Source organism: Cyprinus carpio, chromosome B17, assembly GCF_018340385.1.
Source record: "Cyprinus carpio isolate SPL01 chromosome B17, ASM1834038v1, whole genome shotgun sequence".
Classification (NCBI taxonomy): Eukaryota; Metazoa; Chordata; class Actinopteri; order Cypriniformes; family Cyprinidae; genus Cyprinus; species Cyprinus carpio.
The window spans coordinates 12,859,968-12,882,772 of record NC_056613.1 but is presented as its reverse complement, the minus strand read 5'-3'; the positions used below and the strand labels follow the sequence as shown (position 1 = coordinate 12,882,772).

The 22,805-nt window shown below is 37.9% G+C and overlaps 2 protein-coding genes across 3 annotated transcripts in view; one reads left to right on the top strand and one right to left on the bottom strand.

The window, feature by feature from the left end:
• The first annotated feature begins 18 nt into the window (after positions 1-18).
• rtn4ip1 (reticulon 4 interacting protein 1) lies at positions 19-7,343 on the top strand. Its single transcript, XM_042742342.1, has 9 exons — positions 19-425; positions 1,282-1,433; positions 1,556-1,624; positions 2,036-2,160; positions 2,543-2,591; positions 2,749-2,885; positions 2,972-3,155; positions 4,812-4,904; positions 7,146-7,343. Exons 1-9 carry the CDS (start codon positions 194-196, stop codon positions 7,266-7,268), a joined length of 1,164 nt encoding a protein of 387 aa, XP_042598276.1. The 5' UTR covers positions 19-193; the 3' UTR covers positions 7,269-7,343.
• Positions 6,601-22,805, bottom strand: part of crybg1a (crystallin beta-gamma domain containing 1a) — a 42,387-nt gene continuing 26,182 nt past the window's right edge. For both annotated transcript variants that reach the window (XM_042742339.1, XM_042742340.1), the window contains 18 exons: positions 22,063-22,101; positions 21,741-21,859; positions 21,471-21,645; positions 21,151-21,290; positions 20,117-20,243; positions 19,974-20,009; positions 18,917-19,092; positions 18,594-18,720; positions 18,275-18,420; positions 12,862-12,988; positions 12,709-12,738; positions 12,098-12,210; positions 11,839-11,971; positions 11,011-11,150; positions 10,730-10,853; positions 10,220-10,378; positions 9,949-10,111; positions 6,601-8,886 (listed from right to left, as the gene is read on the bottom strand). In XM_042742339.1, the coding sequence (XP_042598273.1) occupies positions 8,798-8,886; positions 9,949-10,111; positions 10,220-10,378; positions 10,730-10,853; positions 11,011-11,150; positions 11,839-11,971; positions 12,098-12,210; positions 12,709-12,738; positions 12,862-12,988; positions 18,275-18,420; positions 18,594-18,720; positions 18,917-19,092; positions 19,974-20,009; positions 20,117-20,243; positions 21,151-21,290; positions 21,471-21,645; positions 21,741-21,859; positions 22,063-22,101 (2,163 nt within the window). In that variant the 3' untranslated portion in view covers positions 6,601-8,797. The remainder of the gene's footprint in view (positions 8,887-9,948; positions 10,112-10,219; positions 10,379-10,729; positions 10,854-11,010; positions 11,151-11,838; positions 11,972-12,097; positions 12,211-12,708; positions 12,739-12,861; positions 12,989-18,274; positions 18,421-18,593; positions 18,721-18,916; positions 19,093-19,973; positions 20,010-20,116; positions 20,244-21,150; positions 21,291-21,470; positions 21,646-21,740; positions 21,860-22,062; positions 22,102-22,805) is intronic.

Below are 22,805 nucleotides of genomic sequence, written 5' to 3'. Positions count from 1 at the left end.
GCGCTGCTGCATGTGATTGGTTTATTCTGTCGTGTGAAAGTTCACCACCGTTTGTTTTGACTTTGCAGGACACACGATTTTTCGCTAAACTTGAGAGGGTTATAAAGCAGTTGTAGGTTTTATTTATAACTAATGACGGGTTGATGAGACCGTGTCAGGAGGAGAGCTTTGGATTGTTTTAGACTGCTCAATCATGCTCATGTGTAAACGGTGGTTGGTGTGCTCGCTGAAGGGTCAGTATAGGAGTCTGAGTTTCTCAGCCTCCCGCAGGAGTGTTATGACCGCATGGGTCATCGACAAATACGGGAAAAACGAGGTGTTGAGATTCACCAAGAACGCAGCGCTTCCGATCATCCACTATCCCAATGAAGTGATCGTGAAGGTGCACGCGGCGAGTGTGAACCCCCTCGACATCAGTATGAGGGGTAGGTGACGGTCTCATATCACCGTAATTTATTTTAGTGCCATTTAAAAAGGAATGCATGAATCTTGCATGGTTCAAAAAAGTTTCTTATGACAATGAGTGGCAAGACCATATTTCATAAAGAAAAGGTTTAAACGTCATACAGTCATAATTGTGAGTTGCCTAGACACAGTGAGCTATCATTAGTGGTGCTTGCTAAAAATCACCATGTTACAGGTGTTCTTTATATAGCCTACTTTTTTTTATGAAAAACTTTTTACATCTGTTTAACAGTATACAGTATAATCATATATTATCATGTTTTAATAGACCAATCCTGAAATCCCTAACCTCAATAATAAATGTTCCAAAACACCTTAGCAACACCCTAGCAACCACCAAGAGCACCAGCATCTGCAGAGCAACAAGCTTGTTGATGAGATTTGCACGCTCAAGCACTACTTGTGAAATGGTAAAACTATAGAGGCACAGATTTTCTAAACTTTAAGATGTAGTGTTTCAGAGGGCAAGATTTAGAAAATATGTAGTTTTTAAACTTTTTAAACATTAAGAATCTTAACTAATAATCTAAATCTGTGTTCTTTATGAAACAGCATTCAGTGCAGTTTTAAGTGAATTCATCCTCACCTTTGCACCAGTTTGCAAGTATGCAAAGTCATGTAAAAACCAACCACTTTATGGTGTTATTGTGTAAGAATGAGTTACAAGGCATGCTGGGACCAGCCTAACTTGGACTTCAATGTCATAAATGCTTAAAAAAGAGCATGTATTTTATTTTAAATGTACAGTAAAAATATTAAAACATTTTTGGTAAGAGTTTAAAGTACATTTAATGAAGTCTTTGATGTTTCTTGTAGGTGGTTATGGAGCAGCTACTATGGCCATGAAACGTGACCCACTGAACATAAACCAGTCAGGCAGTGAGTTTCCTCTAGTCCTGGGGCGTGATGTATCCGGAGAGATCATGGAATGTGGGCTAGACGTGAACTACTTTAAACCAGGAGATCAGGTGCCCTATTCAGATATTATATCAGATATAATTGTAACTGTATCTATATAATGTACACTAATAACCCTAAACCACAAGTCATCAGTTATTGAGGTCAGTGTCCGCTTGTTTTTCTCTGTCAGGTGTGGGCCGCTATCCCTCCGTGGAAGCAGGGCAGCCTGGCAGAGTTTGTAGCTCTCAGTGCCAATGAGGTAATATTCAGACTCTTGTTTTATATGATAAACAAATAACACAAGGATCATTTACACGGTACCAGCAGGGATTGTAGGTGGTGGTGGTGGTGGGGGGGGGTGAATGTACAGTGCTCTCTCCCACCTTCAATACCACGACTGAGGTGTCCTTGAACAAGGCACTGAGCCCCCAACTGCTTCACAGGTGCCACAGCAAAAAATGGCTGCCCACTGCTCCGGGTGTGTGTTCCTGGTGTGTGTGTGTGCACTTAGGATGGGATAAATGCAGAGCACCAATTCCGAGTATGGGTTACCATGCTTGGCAACATGTCACAATCACTCACATATAGATTAAGATTACAATGCCACAGTTGTCCATAATGCAATCTCTATGTATACAGTAGAAGTTTAAAGTTCATGTCTGTGCTTCAGGTGTCACATAAGCCCAAATCACTGAGGCATGTTGAAGCAGCATCCATCCCGTATGTGGCAGCAACAGCCTGGTCTGTCATCGTCAATACTGGTGGTCTGAATAAAGACAACAGTTCTAAGAAACGGCAAGTACTAGTCTGTATATTACTTGCTGTGCATCTCTGCTTTTTATTTAGTCTTTTTCTGTCTCTTGTTTTATGTCCAGCCTCTAATTATGTCTTCGTAGTATAAACTGAATTATCATGTACCAAAACTAGATTAGGAATCTCAAAATAATTCCAACATGACATTAACTTTTACAAATGTGCTACTTTATGTGGCAGATTCTTCTTATTTAAAGACAGTTGTACAATTATGTGCAGGAAGTTCCGCTTTGCTTGCTACACTTGAACACAACAAAGATGATTTTAAATAATTCTTACTTTATTTTTAGCGGTTTAGATGAATCATCATAGATGTGGAGTTAATTAAGACTGACTGTAATAGATCTATCCTGTCCTTATGCAGCGTTCTTATACTGGGAGGATCAGGAGGAGTGGGAACCTTAGCTGTACAGGTGATAAGAATGATATGAAGTTTTGCATTTTCCATTTTGTGTCACATTACAAATGATCTCTTGTATTTCATCTCCTTAATGAGTAATAAAACACATAATCATCTGTGTGTACTAACCTTATAAGTGACATTTTTATTAAGTTTTTGCTTCTCTGCAGATGGTAAAGGCCTGGGGTGCCCATGTGACTGTAACATGTTCCCAGAATGCCGAGCGTCTGGTGAGAGATCTGGGTGCTGATGATGTCGTGGACTACACTGCTGGACCAGTCGAAAAACAACTACAGACATTACAAAAGTTAGTTTTGGGCGACCAGTTTGTGACTTTATTGTTGAACTTGTGATTGAGATTGAGTTTTTTTCTCTTCTCTCTCTCTCTCTCAGGTTTGATTTGATTTTAGACAATATTGGGGGTGAAACTGAGAAATGGGCACTAGATCTTCTGAAACCCTGGAATGGTGCTAAATACGTTACTCTAGTAACACCGTTCCTGCATAACACAGACCGACTGGGCCTCGCAGATGGAATGATGCAGTCGGGAGTCACCATAGGATGCAAAGTGCTAAAGGTAGGGATTCATTTCCATGTGCCACCCTCATATTTTATGGTTTATCTGTTTATAAACATGACCTTTCATAATGATGCATGTGTAAAATAATAGATGAAAGTAAGTGGAGTTCCTCCCACCCTACAAAGGAGATTGTTCTTTACTGTCTGCCACTGAGTTTATATATATACACAGTATACAATACCGGTCAAAAGTTTCGAGATTTTTTAATGTTTTTGAAATAGGTGTCTTATGCTCAGCAAGACTGCATGTATTTGATGTATTTGAAAGTACAGTAATACTGTGAAATATTATTACAGATTTCTATTTCAAAATATTTTAAAGTGTAATCTGAAATTTCAGCAGCCATTACTTCAGTTGCTAGTGTTACATGAGCTTTCAGTAATAATTGTAATATGCTCAAGAAACATTTCTTATAATTATCAAAGTTGAAAACAGTTGTGCTGCTTAATATTTTTGTGGAAACCATGACAATTTTTTTTATTTTTTGATGAATATAAAGCTAAAAAGAACATCATTTGTTTAAAATATTTTTTTTCTTGTAAAAATCTGTAGTACTGGTCCTAAACTTACCAACACCTCTTTGTAGATTTTGTGTGTGTGTGTGTGTGTGTGTGTGTGTGTGTGTTTTGTGGTTTCTCAGAGCACTCTTCTTGGCTGTTGTTGGTGTTTTTGCAGGAAATCCATACTGTTAATTTTTTCTGACATTAAATCAACACACAAATGCCTTGTATTCATAGCAGCCTAGTACAGTGCAAACATTTAAGTTTTGCTTATGCATTTATGTTGTAAATTCTTCTATTTTGTTGAATATATAGCAAAATCCTGAAACTTTCCTCATTTGAATTAGATTATATGTCCCTTATAATCTTCTTATATCCCTTATATCTTCTTGTTTACCAGCTCATAGTGTTTACCAGTTTACCAGCTGGGTTTTAACTGCAACACCACACCACACCCACAACCACTTCTGCATGAGATGTGACATGAAAGGCTGCAGACAAGAAAAAAGCCAAATTCAAGCTATCAGGAGCCCTTAAGCTTTTAAAGCACCAGTAAAACATCTACTGTTCTAAGTACTATTAGCATATGACTATACTAAGTATCTATGATTTAGATCTTTTTTTGCAAAAAAATTATTTAGTCAGAATACACAGTTACTTATAAATGAAAAAAGGTGCTTTTTGTCCCTAAAAGGTGTAGTTATGACAGCCAAGGGGTTAACTGGGACATACTAACTTGACTAACCTTGACTCCCAGGTGCCATTTTAACACATATTCACAGTTACTCTCATGGGACACGATTTTACATAAAGTCATGAGCAGTGATCTCACTGCAGTTGCTTATGACCCAGTAAATGGCTGAACATTTCATGATCATACACACTTTCTTTTCATAGCCATGACCCACCTTTTTCCCAGCTTTACACCACCCTGTCCTGTGGCATATAGGGACAGAATACATGATTTAATGAATGTATATACTGATCCAGAATGGATTAAGGTAGAATGAAAGAAATGAAATCAAGACGGGTCGGGAACCTAAACCTGATCGCCTGACACTGTTTCACTCTTTTGTGGAGTTGGACATGTGGAGGTAGAAGGTTGTTCAGTATTAACTCCCTCTCTCTCTCTCTCTCTCATTCTCATTCTCAGCACCTCAGGAAAGGAGTGCACTACCGCTGGGGTTTCTTTGCTCCAAGCGGCCCTACGCTGGATGAGATTAGCGAAATGGTTGATGCTGGAAAGGTACAGCAGCCCGAGTGTGTCTGATGTGTGTGAGAGACTCTTTCTCTTCAATTAGTTCTCTTAACTGTCTGCTTCTATACATTATTCTCACTTTTGGCAATTTGGGTTGTTCACACTGACAGTGATTTACATCGGCCATTACTCAAATAGATAAATCAATAAATGACATCTACTTTCCCCCGCAGAATAAAATTTCTCACAGGAATAGGGTGACCATATTTTAGTTTTCCAAAAAGAGGACAGTGGGTGCGGGTGGGGCAGGGGGCTGCGGTGTGGTTGGTTGGTGGTTTTGTAAATGCCGAAAGCGCCCAAAGTAGTGCAATCCTAAATATCAAAATATGTTATTTCCATGCCTAAATACATATTTGGGTTGTACCCATGGGCCCTGTTTGAAATCATGTAAATAGCACAAAGATAGAAATTAAACAATGTTTATTTTTTTTAAGTTTGTAGGTATTCAGGTACAGAAACAGAATAATCCAGTGTAAAGTAGCATTACATAGTCTTCACTGTATAAATTAAATATAGATTACTTCTTGTTTAAACTAAACATTTATTCAATCAAGAGCAGTGAGTGATTTTCTTTTTTTAAATTTCTTGGATTAACATTAAGGACACCGACACAGCCGCGGGCCCCTATCACCACACCTTACACCCACCACCACCTTACAACTAGCGATGGCCCTGGGTAGAATGCTAAATGTTTCAATACAAGCATATCAGTCAAATGTAATTAAAGCAACATTTCAAACCTTTAAACCATGGGGGAATCAAGCCATGGCGACAGTTTAAAATCAGCCCAATTCCATGGGGAAAAAAACACGGACTTTACAACCCTGCATCTAACAGGAGCTGCAGGAGTCAGATTAGACTGATCAAGGGTTGAGAGGAGAGATGGCTGATAGATCATGCTGCAGAATTTGCTGCTCAACAGATCCTGAGCTCATTGACAAATATCCGATCTTCCTTTACATAGAGTGTGCCTGTGATCATGAAATCGAAAGTGATAAACAGCAAGTGCTCATTCAAAAGATATTTAAATATTTCCTATATTGATGGCAGCTCCCTGATGTGTGAATATTATTTGCAATGTTAGAATGTTTGCGGGACTGGATATAAAAATCACAGGAGCGGGCGATAATGCTCAGAAATTCAGCGGGAGCGGGGATTAAGAAAACAGTCCCGTGCAGGGCACTAATACAAAAACACTCGCAATTAATGGCGGCTGTAGAATGCAAAAGCCGAATCCCTGACATTCTGCAATTTAGAAATCCCGGCCGGACGCAATTTTTTTTAGGTCCTAAAAGAGGACATGTCTGGGAAAAAGGAGCATATGGTCACCCTACACAGGAAGAAACTGATTCCTTATCAAAACAGAATGACATCTTATCTTTAGCAGCAATACAATATATCTGTGACCACATTTACTTGTGGCTCTGCATCTTGTGCAGTTTCTTTGAATGCAGAAACGAGACAGAACAGTTATTTGTGAACTTGTGTTATGACAGTTTGTCTGCTACATGGTGGGAACAACAGTATGAAGAGTTGCTAACCTTATGATAGCCATCGGATGTTGCAGATAGTCGACAGATACACTAGACAAACACGTCATTGAAAGAGCAGTTGTGTGATTTGTGAATTTAATATCAGATTATATTAGATCAGATAATATTTCAGAAAAACAAGAAACCACATGAAAAAGTTCAAATTAGATTTTAATCTATCCTTTATACTTTAATGTTAAACAGCATGTAAGGGAGCTTTTCTATAATGGTAAGCAGAAAAAGTTTTTAAAAAATGTTTTACAAATCAAAGTTAAAATAATGTAGTAAACATTACAGCAGGCAGAGGCAGGAAATGTTTCTCATCGTTTCCTTTAAAGCATGTGCTGTTATGCCTGCATGTCCTGTGTGTTTGCTAACCAGCTTTGAGTGCGTTTCCGCTCTCAACTTTAAAAGACTGTTATAGGTACAGTCAAAGAATAACTTGGTTCTTGTGTGGGTCAAACCAGCATCTTATTGTTTACCAGCTCAGTTTTAACTGCACCATCACACCACACCACCCGCCTCTGCACAACTGAATGCATTGCATGTGCATATTAAAAGATGCTATTCAGTGGATTTGGATGAGATTAACATGATACCAATGAGCCATTATCACATTAAACTGCAGGTATTATTCAAGTCCTCCCACGACATCGCATTTCAGTTCTAATATTTGTGTTCTGTTTTGTCATTGTAGGTCCGTCCTGTGGTGGAGGAAGTGTTCTCATTTGCTCAAGTGCCCCAAGCCTTTCAGAAAGTAGAGCAGGGTCATGCTCGTGGCAAAACTGTGGTTTCCATCGTTGAGGACCAAAAAGAGTAACTATGGCAACCAAAAACGTATGCCAGTCCAGGACTTTTAAAAAAATTGTCTGTTGAATTAAAAATATTTACCTAATGGCAAGTGTCTTTATTTTCCATTACAAAATTAGCAGACATGTCCCATTCTTTATTTGAAATACATTTATGTAATATTCATAAACAGCTTGAAAAGTCAAAACAACAGAATAAAACAAACAGAATAAAAAGTTTTATTCTAAATGTAACAGTGTATTTTGGAAATATGGGCATGAACACACAAAAACTAAAACAAATTACTAAACAGTCAGAAAATGTATACACACACAAAAAAACAACTACCAAAAAAATCTATGTGAAAGAAAATGGTGAGAAAAAGCTCCAAGAGCAGAACAGCAGATCAAGGATCAGCTGGCTTTCAAATGAATGTGAACGGTAGTGATCTGGTGCCAGATCAGCACAGCTAGGAAAATATGTTTCTGTAATGTTCTAATGTGTGCAATAGTGCTTTTTAGACTTACTTTGCAGAATATTCTGACATACTAAAAAAATACTTGGTACAGCAACTGTCAACAAGTTCCCACATTTTGATTTCAGCTAGTTTAAATGGCAGATGAATAGATGCTGCCTTACATTCAGTGAGGTCTATAATACCTGTTTGTTTTCTCATTCATCTGAACAGCTGTTGCTCATCTGGTGCAGGAACTCATGGAAGTATGCAGTTTTTTCTCACGAGTGCTTGGTTGTGCAGCCAGGTTGCTTTAAGCCAATCATCTGAGATATTCATGTGTTTAATTACTCTGGAGCCACAAGAAAATGCACAAGCCCTTTACTAGAGACCATCCTGAGATGTGACATGAAAGGCTGCAGACAAGAAAAAGACCTATTTCAAGCTATCAGGAGCCCTTAAGATATTAAGGCACTAGTAAAACATCTAATGTTCTAAGTACTATTAGTATATGACTAGTACGTATCTATGATTTAGATATTTTTTTGCAAAAAATAATTTAGTCAGAATACACAGCTACTTATATATGGAAGGTGCTTTTTGTCCCTAAAAAGTGTAGTTATGACAGGCAAGGGGTAAACTGGGACATACCAACTACTAACCTTGAAAATTAACAAGGTCACCTAAAATGCAGCTACATGCAAATCCCGATGCTAGTGCGCCCCCTTTAGTATTGTAATTGCATTGCAAGCAGGACAGTACTTTGTGTTTCTGTGCCAATGCAGAGAGTTACAGCAAAAAAATAACTAGCACAAAAGATGATGAAACTGTGGCAGGTCTCATCAAGGTCCTTGATGTAGTCGATGGACTTCTGTTGAACATCCAAAGGTGCAACACTCATGTAGACAACTGTAATCTAGATGGATGATTCCAAAATATTTGGTCCATCGCATACATTCTTATCTCGGGATAATGATCCCATCAGTGACAGAGACTTTATGGTGTATAGACTCCCATCATCTTCTCAGCAGACAAGAGCCTCAGATGATTTCGGGTTTCTGCTAAATAGCAGGCGTTACAGAAATGCCTCTGATTTGACTGGAGCACTAAAGGATTTCCACAGTCCATCTCTGGTTGGTTTTCTGCTCATCAAAGGTGTTGAGAATCACCTGGTTTTTATCATACTGTTGGCCACCTAGATGAAGAACAGATTAAGAAGGTCATATTCCTTTTGATTTCAACAGGCTCTTTAGGTTTAAATTACACTTTGGATTTATTTACAGAAATTCATATTTTTATTCCGCAAGGATGCATTAAATTAAACAAAGTTGACAGAAGAGACATTGTGTTACTTACACAATATTACTGTTTTACTGTATTTTTATTATCAAATAAACGCAAATAAAGGTAGACAGCCAGGGTGTAACACATTAAGTGGCCACTAGGTGGCAACACATTACAGGTTCTGCTGTGCTGACTGACGTCAGGGTGGCGCTCAAGTTACAGAAATTTGAACCACAAACAGCCTCATTCTGAATTCAGACAAACAAAAGAAGCCATACAGCAGTGATCTTTCGTCAGAGATTGTTGTCACAGTCCAAATAAATAATTTACCCTCATTTTAATTGTCGTTTGAGTCCCCTGATCTCCTGCTTTACATGTAAAAATAAATTTTCAATCCATTCCCTTAAAAAAAATCTGACCAATGAATGAATGTTTCAGTTGTTTGTGGTGGCTAGTTAAATTTAAAAATACATTTTGTAAAGACGCCACTCACAAAGGGTAATTTCTAGTCAAAGAAAAACTTCAACTCATTTTGACCATAAAACCCCTCTAAATGCTATTTTTTATTACATATTTTAATTATATTAATATTTTATAAGAATAGTTTGTGGAATATTATTAGCATTTAGTTAATATCAGTTGAGTGTTAAATGCTAGCTCCTGATTAAGGCACATATTTGTCTCTGACGGGATGCTGTGGTATGTTATGTAGGGCGGCAGTGCAGTTGCCCGAGCAGATCGAGTGCAGTTGCTAATAGAAATACCACACAGGTATGATGTGACATCAGAATGTGTCATCAATAAGCAATTATGAGCTCGTCAGTACAGGGTGCAGTTTTATGACTGACAGACATACACACGCCCCATGTGCATGTGAATGTTTCTCTGTTTATTGTTCCACTCCAACCTTTCTGTTTCATTTCATTTTTCTATTCATTGTCTTTTCTTTTATTCAAATGTATAAAGTACTGACCTTTGACCTCCAGCACAAGGTTGGGCTTGAGATTGTTGCGTATGATTCCATCTCCTGTGATGCTCCAGAACTGATTGTCTTTGCCTGGTTCAGGTGAGATATTCAACCTGCCACCTGCCATCACCACACCTCCAGACGTCTCCACACAACAGTCCTCCACCATCTGAAGAGAAAAAGCCAGAGAGGTGGTGGTCATGATCAGTGAACAGAGCCATAGTCGAAATCACTCGAGTACAGAATCGGATCTGAAGAGGCGATCAAAGTCGAGTACCTTGCAGCGCAGTAGTCCATTCTCATAGACCCATATCTGCTCTGGACCAGCAGTTTCCTCCACCACTTGAACCCGGAGCAGCTTTAAATCATCCAGGGGTCCAGTCAGAGACATGAAGCAGCCTGTCTCTGCACTACGCAGCCGGAAATAAACACGTTTCTATTGAGAAAGACAGAAGAGAAATGGTCATGTTTGGATGTTTAAACTAGCTATAAGAGAAACTACTATAAATAAAGTTTGCCTCAATCTGCTTAATAAACTCTAACCCGCTTTACAATGCTCTATTATGAAATCATAGGTATCAACAGTCTCCTTCTGGATTTACTGGAGTGTCTTTATGTCAACATGTTGTAAATGTGCTGGGTTTGCCCTGCCTTTATATGTGCGGTTCCCAAACAATTAACTCTCACACCTAAAAGCAAAACAATTCAAACCCCACTGGATCTGAACACACATCAAACAAAAGTAATTAAGCTTAATGAGAACTAGGCATGTGGTGGAGTTTCATACCTGTAGTAACGGACGCAGAGATCCAATCTGCTCCCAGCCTCTGAACTTCTGCCAATCACCGATCTCGCTGGGATGGAGCAGGACCTGACGACCACGGAAGTTGCTGTATTCATACAACACCCAGCTGATAAACAGAAAAACACAAATACACAGAGAAAAATAAATTTCTTTACATTATTTTCTCATCCAAATGAACCACAAAGAAAAAGAATAACACTAAATTTGGTGTTCTACACCTACACCGAAATCTGAGCTTTGAATGTGCTTCAGAAACCACTCACATTCCTCCATTGACCAATAGAGAGTTGACCCGCCCATTAATGCCAGCCAGAGACAGGTTCAAATCGCCATCGGTCAGAACTACTTTACGTCCTCTGAAGCCGGATTTACAGAAGAGTGTGATAGAGGGCATAGAGAACTCCTGAGTGGACAGAGAAAAAATAATATGTGTGTTTATTACAAAAATCCAAACATTTTATTATAGAAACAATAGTCAGATTTGACATGACTGAAAACAATGCTTGCAATGCTTTGTACCTTTTAGCCCAGAAAAACACTGAAGATGCCACAAATCTTTCTAAAATTATTTCTTGCAAACATCTTTGCTTTCATTTTGCCTCACCACAGTCATGACAATTATTTTAAGCAACATTTTTATTCAGGAAAAATATTTCTTTTATCTTTAGATTTAAAAAAAATAAATAAACAAAAAGGTGACTACATTACGGAATGCATGAACACACTTCTGCTGAAAGACTAGAACACACAGTGAATTTTTTAAATATAATTTTCGAATTTACTCTCGGTATTTTTTTTAGATATTGTTTCAGCTTTGTCATTCTTGGAATTCCAACAAATTGTCATCCTATTTAGCCAGATTAACAATATGTTCAATGTTCACGTCTAGTTGTTTAAGTTGGCAATGCCTAAAAATACATGATACAATACATCTACACGATCAATCAAAGTAATATGTAGTGCCAAGACAGCACTTGTCAGATATGAAAAGGATTTATCCTCACAGCCTCATTTTCAGTCAGACCAAATAAAATATTCTGCCTAGCCTAGGGATCTTTTTCTTCTGATCCCATCTTCTATTCAGTACTCACATGTCCTACAGTGTGGACGGAGCTGATTTTGCAGTCAGAGCAGAGTAAGCCCAGAGCCTCAGGATTGGGGTATTCTCCTTCCTCCAGTACATACATGTTCTCAGTAAACTGTGGCCCATCGAACACCACCCATTCAAGCAGAGACATGTACAATGAAATGTTGATTATTTTGAAACACTGTCCAATCTTGCTGAAGTGTGAAGTGTTTTGTACACATTTAAAGTTCTTGTGTGATTCTGTTGTAAGGCAAAATTCTCACCTCCCAGCCAAAACTTTGCAGGACATGGGGTGGAAGCCTTCTGGCAGGAATGCCACACTTTCATCTAAAGTCTGCATTGCTCCCTTGAACCCGGGTTCAGCAAACAACTGCACCTGAGAGCGTTTCATCAGAGTATCACATGAATGAAACTTAAACAAGCTTTTGAATCTAAAATCACTTTGATAAGATGCAGAAGATGATAAAAAAAAATATATCTAGCATGCTTAGATTGTGTTTTTATTTACTTTTTTACCTACTTTTGCTTTCTCTTTTTTACACACATAACGTAACTCACATTTCACTGCTGGTTATATATGCTCTATAAATTATTGTGTATGTGACAAATAAAAAATCTTGAATCTATCTAGTTGACTAGAATAACTAGACCTTCACTTCAGTTAAAACTAGGAATCTGTGCCCGCAGAATTCCTGAATGCCTGTCACTCACAAATCTGTACACATCCTGCCTCTAGCATCTCCATTTATCAAATTTTTGATCATTCTCTCAGCTGTATGTAGGATTGTAGTACTCTGATCAACATTTTTAAATCCATTGCACAGATTTCCTTTCATAATAAGATTCCGTGCTGAACCATAACATTTAAACTCACCTTATATCTGGACAGTCCTTCAGCTTGTTCCTGAGGCAGAAAAAAATATTATAAGACGCCAAGGGAATGCAAACACAAGCAAGGTTTTGAATTTGAAAATTGCAAAACTATAACATTGCAAAAATAGGGCAGATATTGCAGACAAATTATTACCAAAACCACAGGCTGAATCGACAAGATCTTGCAGTTGTGTGCTCCCCAGTCCTCTGGACTGCTGTAGAGACCCTTCTCTAAAACGTACAGCTCGCCTGAGAAGCGTGCCTTCTCGAATGCTATCCACCTGTTCAGTCAGACGTTAAACAGTTAGATCTTTTTAACTCAGCAGTTTTGATCTCTGTAATATGAGCCACATTGACTTCCACATCACTCACAATTTGCCACCAATTTCACATTCAGTAAGGAAAACACAGATAGTAGGGGTGTAACGATTTATCGATATGGATCGATACATCGATACGATTTCTGACGATACGATGCATCAATGCCACACATAAAATATCGATATCTGTAATATAAATAGGCACCTTATTTGGCACTGTACACATTTTCACATAATGTCCGTCTATGCATTACCACCAACTATGCATTCTCGCTCAAACTCGCGTATCAAGACTCGATATAAGGACTGCCCTAGCCCGAAGGCACAAGGTGAACGATATAAGAGATGCTCGGGATTGTTGGTGGAACAGTCGAGCGCTGTGTGAGAAGTTTTCACCGCACACATCTGAAGCGCATGTACAGACACAGACAGCCGCGTCTAGACCGCATGAATATTAAATCGAGCTCTCTTCCGCTTTTTTGTGCATGGATGAATAAATACAGACAAAATTAAATCAAAATGCTCATTTTGACGAATATCCTAGTAAACACCGTCGTTAGGCATGTCTTAACGTAAACAGTTGAGAAAGAAAAGGCGTGTGTATCAGTATATTAAATCCGTGCTTTGCTCTTAAAGTGAAAGCAAACTAATAATAAATCTAATGCTGTCAAAGAAAAATACAAGTGCTCACTGCTTCTAACTAAATAACCGTTATAACATCAGAAATGATTCATCTATATTTAATTTATAGAGTGAAGACTGTGCAGTTTTTACATTTGATTAGCCTATTACATTTCTGTAGCATACCTGAAAATTTATATTAGACTGAGCTGATAAACCTGAAAAGCAGGTTTATTGAACTTGTGTCTTTGTTGTATTGTAGTTATTTTCTGCTATTGCTTGTAATTTGGTTATCTGTAGAAAAGATTTTTAGCACCCAGAATTGTTTTTCCAATTGTTTATTTTCTTTATGATTTAAAAAAATGTGTAAGCCTATTTTTTGTTGTGAATGTCCCAACTGAGGTACAGAATGTAAAATTTTCAGATAAATGTTCTTGTTATACATTTTGGTTGCATTTGTGAGTTAATAAAAATGTAGATGGTTGTTTAAAATAGATATAAAATATAAAAATATCGATATATCGCTCGATATACTCCTGTATCGAATCAAATCGTAATCGTATCGTAGAATTTTTTGAGGTATCTTCCGAATATCGTATCGCTGGGTATGAGAATCGATATCATATCGTATCGTGACAAACCATCCGATTTACACCCCTAACAGATAGCTGAATGAATCTATCTCAAGACGACAGGCAAAAGTAACTTATTATTTCTCAATAAGTAAACCACAGCCCTAAGTGTGTACAGAAATCATATCTATGACAGATACATATAAAAAAGGATTGTTAATCAGTGTTAAATACTGTATAAACACTATTGTTTTAGTCATCTCATAATTTATCTAATCTTATTGAAGAATGTTATCAAAGTCACACCCTTGATACTGACGCAGCACGGCATTGACACGTGTGCTCTTGACACATGATTTTTATGTGTCTGTTTGCATGTAAAGGACAGGAGAGAGAAGGGGTGTGAGTGCGCTTGCAACACCATTACTGAAAACTCTTTGATTAAAAAAGATAACTAGAGTATGAGTCTGCCTCAGGATATATGACACCTCACATTCATGTGCCACTCCTTTCATTATCAGCAGAGCAGGTATGAACTTCAACCATGAAACCGCTTTAAAACATACCATTTATTACCGGTATAGAATTAAACAGTGTAGCGTGAACCAGACAAATTAAAGATTTGATCGGGAGCCTGGTTGAAACATGAGCCGAATTCCACAGAAAGGCAGGATGTTGTAAATCAACTCCTAGAACCACAGTCTGATAACCAACCAACTCTTTCACAGAACAGCTTTCAACATTAACACCATTAGAACAATTATTGACAATTTCAATTCGAAGAAGAGATTGTCTAATTTGGGGCAAGTAATCGAAGAGATGGACAGTCTGACCCTCACATGTAAAGCCATGAGAGTAAACAAGATCGTTGGATTGACTTCCCCCCACCTAGCAGAACCAGACTGAAATTCCTAAGGAGACCTGTTAACCCCTCTGGTCTTCACAGGACATATCCTTACTCCCCAGAATGGCACAGAGAATGCCTTCCAATGCATATATGCACCAAAATGAACTCAAAAAAGACTTCTAAATGGATATCAGTCCATTGCTCAACTCCATATCATACATGAACCCACACATTTGACTATAATGTTTCTAATCACTTATTGTGTATGTCTTTTTAAATAACTCTTGAATAGCTTAAGGGATCATATTCATGTTTAGTACGTGTGTGTTCGAATCTTCTTGCTTGAAAGGTTTCTGACCATCAGTTATTTGTCAAATGTATCATATTCTTGTTATAGGAATCATGTCCAAATTATACCCTGCAAGAGCGGGAAAATTCGGACCTCGTGCTTGATAAGATAACACATGATTTATGAATGGGTGGGACAAACATCGCAACACACCGAGAAAAGACAATATATAATTGGTCAAGACAACATTTGAGGTGTGGCCAAAAGGCCAGTTTAAATACTCAGGACACCATCAAGTTTTGCTTTTAGCTTTGAGCTTGCGTTTAGCCTTTGCTATCAGTCATGCCGGCTTTCAGCCTGCTTTTTAGCTGCTGCTTTTAGTCATTGTCATGCTCTTCGAGCGCGGTTCCAGCGTGCTTCGGCCTGCACGCCTGCTGCTACTTAGCCACGATGAGAAGAAACACCACCTAGTCTCGTCAAACTTTAATTCTATTCTTTTACTTTAGTTTCTTTTCTTTTCCGTTTGAGAGTTTTGTGTTCTGAGTTAAGTTTTGTAACGCCGTGTCTCCGAGTCTGACCTCGCGTGCCCGTCTGAAACTTCAGCCAGCCCACAACTCCGCATCGTCAGCCAATGCCCAACCACGGCCTTCCCATGACGTCACTTCAACGACTACTGAACTTCCAGCCAATCAGCAACTTCGGGAAACCCCCTTTTCAGCAACAACAAAGGGAAACCCCGTTACACCAGGCATCACAAGTAACCAACCTCCAGACTCACATCTGTACTGGTGTTATCTAATATAATTTTAACCTAATTGATGAACTCAATGCGAGGGTTAATTAAGTGATTAATGGTTGTTCATGTCTATGCAATTTCACGTATTGCTGTAAAACTTGGGATTTCACATTTTCATTCTCTTAAACTCATTCTTCCCTAACTTTCTATCTTCCTGCAACTTGTGTGAATGTGTGAGTGCGTGTGCTTATGTGTTAGATTAGTTTATATGTCTTAGATTTCTCTAATAAAGCCTTATTCATATTGAAAAGAGAAGTATCTTGTGTTTTGTGCTCACAAGTTAATGTCTTAAACTGCCGATCTTGTTACTGTGCTTATTAATAGTGTTTTCACTATACCTTGGGATATTAATATCCAGCGCTGATTTGATGTTATACGGCTCGTTCAGTGAATCGCTGGCCGTTTCAGTGATCAGCCGTGAAACAGTGATTCTGTTCAAATTCCCTTTAAAATCTTAAATGATTCCCTTTGAGCTAAATTGACCTGTTTCCCTTACAACAGATAACTGACCGATCCTGTATACACTAGAATGTATTGTACAGTTTATATATATATATATTCTGTAGTGCAAACAGTACAACAAAGTGATAAAATGTGTACCCTTGAATGCAAAGTCACTTTGAATAAAAGCATTTGCCAAAAGCATTCATGTAAATTTAAATTCTAAAATATAATTTATTTCTGTGATGGCAAAGCTGTATTTTCAGTAGGCTCCTGCGTCAGCAGCATCATGCGTCATGGTACTCTCGTGAACGTGCATCAAAGATGGAAGAGAAGAAATTGTTAAAGTTATTTTTGTTTTCTTTGCAGACAAATAGTATTCTCGTAGCTTCATAATATTATGTTTGAACCACTGATGTGACATGGACTATTTTAACGATGTCCTTACTACCTTTCTGGGCCTTAAACATGTCCGTTACATTGCTGTCTATGGAGGGTCAGAAAGATCTCGGATTTCATCGATAATATCTTAATTTGTGTTCTGAAGATGAACAAAAGGCTTACGGGTTTGGAACGACGTGAGGGTGGGTATTTAATGACAGAATTTTCATTTTTGCCTGAATTACCTTATCAATTTTACCCTTATGAACTAAATGAATTAAAATATTTGAAGAGTTTATTTGCAAAATCCGATAAACGCTACTTTATTCTCCACATATAGCGTGGTCTGAACCCTAAACACGTTTTGTCAAAAAGCCGGTATTGTCCACTTTCAAGGCATCATTTTACTGCAGAAGACGACAAGCGCCCTTGTTGTTTGTGAACAGAAGCCAATAAGTCCATTTCAGCAAATCAGCACACCATATTCAGGTCAGGTGACAAGGCTGCTTTCACTTTGAAAAGACGTGCTAGCTGAGAGGAGTTTCGTCAAAGCTGACTAAAAGTGATCGAGGATGCATCATTTCGACGAACTTGATGAACCTGTGATATCTTCTTCAGGATGTGAAGGAAAATAAAAGCTGAAATGTTTTCACGGAACATTGCAAAAGCAGCACGTTACTTTGGTCAGGGAAAAGCTCAGTGCATTGCGTGTAATCACATTCATACAGTCTATGATCACAACAACAACACCGTTTATCAGGCATCTACATTGTCATCTGAGGAGATTACAAAGATTAAACAAGTGTTTTTTTAAATTCTAAAATATTTAGTATCTGCTTTTGCTATAAAACAAACTTTTAATATGTAAAAAAAAACATACTTTCAATGAACTTTAATTTTGTAAGTTACTTGTATTTAAATTATTATTACTTAGTCAAAACAAATCAAATGCAGTTTGATTGATATTACTTGGAATCCGCAATAAAAAAAAACGTGATTTCTGAAAATAAATAAAAATGGAGTTATCGGTTTTTGCAAATGAACTCGTCATTTTGAAAACCAAGACTACTTAAAATATGGGTGGGGATTTTTGTACACTTAAATAATGAGTTAAGTAATGAGAGAATAATCATTTCTGAGTGAACTACTTTTGATTTTATCTCTGTAAGCAGTTGCACACAAGGGCTAATAAACATTTCACAGACAAGATTTACAGGCATACCAAGGTCGAGGGTTACGAAAGAAAGAAAAAGAGTTATGCCTGAAGGAGGAAACAGGGAGCTTAGATATAGACACTTACACGCCAGAGAGGACTTCCAATGATTGTGTCTTTATGCCAAAACCAGTGGTTTCCATGATAATGACAGGTTCCAGCAGGTCCACATTCATCCCTCTCTCGCTGAAATCCCGCTCACTGAACATTCTCACGTGAGGAGTCATGAAATCCTACAGAAGGGCACAAACCATGAAATGCATATCAGAAAAACCCACATAAAGACCTCACAAAGTTTATTGCTTGTCTTCCCAGCATGCCTTACTTTGAGGAGGTTATGCTGTAAACTGTTTATTTAATATTAATCTTGAAGTCTTTGATTCAGAAAAGTTCTCCGTATACATACTGCTAACACTGGACGAATAGAGAGGAGCCTGTCTTCCAGTCCACCCCAGTCACTGAAGTCTGTATACTCTCCTTCCTCCAGAAGATACTGGCGACCCTCGAACCCTGGTGCAGAATATCCGACCCAGCTATAAATGAACAATAACAAGAATCACTGCTGGATCCATCTAAAGGCAATAAAGCATCAAGAAATGAAGGTATGTGTAGAGCTACAGTAATTTGGTGGCATGTTGATGGTCTGGCTGCCCTTCCAGACTTTCCAGACCAAACCAAAAAAAACTAAATCCAACAATGTCAGCTGTACTGTCAAAAAAATTTACTCACAGGCCACTCAGGATCTTCAGTGAGCCCACAGAACTCAGTCTCTTTATCCTGGTGCTTTCAGGACTCTCAGTCTCATCTTCTTCATTCTTCTCTTCCTCTCCTTCATCAAAGTTGTAAATGTCCTTTTCGATCTCTATGCACTCCCCTTGAAACATTGGTTTTTCAAAGAGTAACGCCTGAATTCACATAGAAAAAAAAATTCACTTTTCATATAGGGCCAAAATTGATTTAGCTTTGATTTGTATGGTACATTTTCTACACTTTGTAACTGCATTATTATATTAAAGTTCTTGCATTTAAATTATTATTAAATAAATTATGTTAAAAAAAAAAAATAAGTTAAAATGTATGAAATAAATACTTCAGTTAAATTCTCTCTCAAAAAAAAAACTTGTCATGAAAACGATGCTTTATTTCATACAACAAAATACTTGACATGTTCGGTGTTTGACTGGGGTGTGTTTATGTGTGCATACTCTTGTGGGCAGAATATTCAGAATTCTGGGAATTCTTTCCCGGTGTCTTTGAGCCTCAGGCAGAGTCAACTCAAGTCCTGTATACTGCTCTCAAAGCCCAGGAAGACATGAGTTCAGGAAAAACCCTGTGAGGTTCACTTTACAGAAACTAAGCCGACTTCCCTGGTCCATCAAAACCATTAGAATGGTTTCATATTAGTAACATTTAATTTTAATTAAACCATTATGGGATCAAATGCCTCGGCTGTGAGAAACATGTACTGCCAGAGCTCCGACTGCATCTATCTGTAGTTTCAAAGTCAGACACAATGCCACTGCTCTTTCACGGCTCAGAAATCAAAAGAACAAACACTGGCACAGGCTGAGCAAGCAAAGAACAAGAACAAACCCCGCCTCTGGGCATGTTCGATCTGGTCCAGACTACCTGCACCAACAGGTACTTTTAATTCCAAGCTGTACAGAATGTCTTTCACCAAATAAATGTGCAAAATTAGTCTTTAGTTGTTGCGTTTTTCTCAGTGAGCTGAAGTACACCTTTTTGTTCAAACAGTGTTTATTGTGATTTAACATGTAAAGCTCACCTTAATTTCATTGGGATTTTCCACCTTAATTTCACCCTGTGAAAAGCAAAAAGAACAGTTGTATATGAACCTCTGTTCATAGATTTAGTTGTAAGCCGGGATGAGATGGAATGAGTGTGTGAAAATGAGTGGTATGTAATTACCATTTTCAAGGGCCGCAGTGATCCGACAAAGGGGGCGGGAAAGCCCCAGTCCTGAGGGCAGGGATACACTCCTTCCTCCAAAACAGCCAAAAGACCCTGGAAACCTGGGTCACTAAAGACCATCCATCTACAAACACACAACCACAGTAAGAATAGATCTAAAAGGATTTTAGAACCTGTTAAAAGATAACTTTCATTTTGTGATTTAAAAACATGCTTCTTGAAGTTTTGGCAAAGAAAAAAACATGCCAAGGCAGAAAAAACAAATATTTCGAAAATGCCATCTCCATCCAACACGCAACAAGAAGAAAACAACATTCCAACAGACACACAGTCTCTTTTTCTCTCAGAGTCTCTCAACTCCAATCATAGGTCACATGCTTTAACCTCAAAACTTTCCACTTGATCATGCAGTGAGGACAAACATGAGGCTTGTGTCCTTCATATCTCATTTTTGCTCTGAGTTTTGCTCCCATGCACTACTGATCATAAGTTAGGGATCAGTAAGATTTTTTAAAGTGACAGTAAAGACATTTATAATGTTTCAAACACATGGAGTTCTTTTGAATTTTCCATTCATTAAGATACTGAGGAAAAATGTTACACAGCAACAACTGTTTTCAGCACTGATAATAAGTATTGTTTCCTGAACATTTAACATGAACAATTAGCATATTAGAAATATTTCTGAAGGACCATGTGACTTAAGACTGGAGTAATGGCTACTGTATTAAAACAGAAATCAGTTATTTTAATGTGTAATAATATTTCACAGTAGAACTATTTTTAGTATAACTATAAATGCAGCCTTTGGGAGCACAATAGACTACTTTCATAAACATTAATAAAATCTTACCCCAAACTTTAGTATTGTATATAGTAATGCAATTTTTTTAAATCACTGGGGTAAAACATCATCATAAAGTTGAGGAATTTCAAATAACTGTTAACATATTATGTTGCACAACCAAGTTTTAAATCACTTCACTGTCAGAACCCATATCGGGTGTAAGCATTTTTGTAAGTTCACTTACACTCCACTGTGAACCTTAATAGACCCAGTACTCTGAGGAATACCAAATGAACAGGTCTCTATGGTGTCATCACAGAATGAAGACATTCGGCCCATCCCATGCAGCTCTGTGAACAGGTCGATTTTTGGTGTGCTGTAGTCCTGAGAAAAAATACTAGAGCAAGTTATCAAAGAACAAAGCATACATGCTAGCAGTTCAATGGTAATACATTATATTTATTTATTTATTTTGTATTTAAGAGATTATTTGGGTAATTTGACTCAATTATCAGAGTGCTGAGGTCAAGTGTTGATCCATTTGACTCACGATTTTTTACTCACCCTTAATGCAAGCCTAATGGAGCCAATAACCATGGGTGTGGTTGGGAGTGGCAGGCCGTTGGGCCCCAATTCCCCACTGGGCTCTGTCTCCGCCCACTCATTTGCTATCTCTGCTGGCCCCTCCTCCAGAGCGAAAGACCGGCCCTGGAAGCCTGGCTTTTCATACAGCAGCCAGCTAACAGGACAAGACAAACATTAACATTAGTAACCTTGCACTTTAAAATGACAGGATTTGTCCCATTCTGAATAGAAGGAAGTGACTGTTCTTACCATCCTCTAATGACCTTTATGGAAATGAGTGGAGAGAGGTTTAGGGAGGTGGCATCCTCTATGTCTTTGAACACCTCGTATGCCTCTCCTCCGAAATGAGGTTGTTGGTATATCACAATCTGCAAGCAATAATATTGAAACACTCTCCATAAATGTGTTAAACTGTTTTTCCTTTCTTATTTGAAGCACTGCAAAAGTGGATAATGAACTGGAAAGTAACAGTAAATTGGCTGTACTAAAATTTGTACTAAATAAATGTATAGTAAATTACTATAAATTATGATCAATTTTGAATAGACCGCCATCTTCAGTTTTGCAATACCTTTCCAGGGCGTCTGTGGAAGCCTCTGACACCTGGTGTCTGGAAATCAAAAACTCAAGTTAATATTCAAAGATTATTTTCATTATAAACTTTTTAACATGAACATTGACAACATTTTCAAAAGTACTTTAAGACACTGACTGGACCTTTGATTCAAATACAGCACAGCTCACCGTGGTACTATGATCAGTGATACCTATAAAAACAAACTGAAGCCTAGAGGGCTTAACATTCCTCTTGTGTCTTAAAGACAAGACTGACAAATTTTCCACTGATAAAGGACCAGGCAGGTACAGACAACATAAGCAGCTTCAAAGGTGAAGCAAGACTTCCCTACAGCCCTGTGAAAAAAACTGTAAATGTTCAAAGAATCTGTACTTTGGTGGAACATCAAATGTCTCTTGACAAGAATGACTACATTTGATAGCCAAATGGCTACAGTTAGTGTAGAATTAAATTTTAGATTGAAATGGATTTCACTGGTCGTTTCAAATAAAGGTTTACAGTTCACTGGAATGTGATCTGCTCTAATCTCAGTAAGACAGACAGAAATGTTTTTAATGAGATGACAGACATATATCGCAATGAAGTATGTATTCTGTACTTTGAAGGTTTTTTCCTTAAAAATTGATAATTGAGTAAAAGTACAAGCATTCAGTTTCAATAGTATTTAAGTAAAGCACAATTTGAAGCATAAATTGTAGTTTACACATGTACTGTACAATGGAAGCTTTGAAACCTAG

Excerpts from the sequence above, each read along its gene's own strand:
- rtn4ip1 (XM_042742342.1), top strand. The coding sequence starts at position 194 with ATGCTCATGTGTAAACGGTGGTTGGTGTGCTCGCTGAAGGGTCAGTAT. Across the intron at positions 2,161-2,542 it reads GACAACAGTTCTAAGAAACG|CGTTCTTATACTGGGAGGAT; the intron begins GCAAGTACTAGT and ends GTCCTTATGCAG. Across the intron at positions 2,886-2,971 it reads CAACTACAGACATTACAAAA|GTTTGATTTGATTTTAGACA; the intron begins GTTAGTTTTGGG and ends TCTCTCTCTCAG.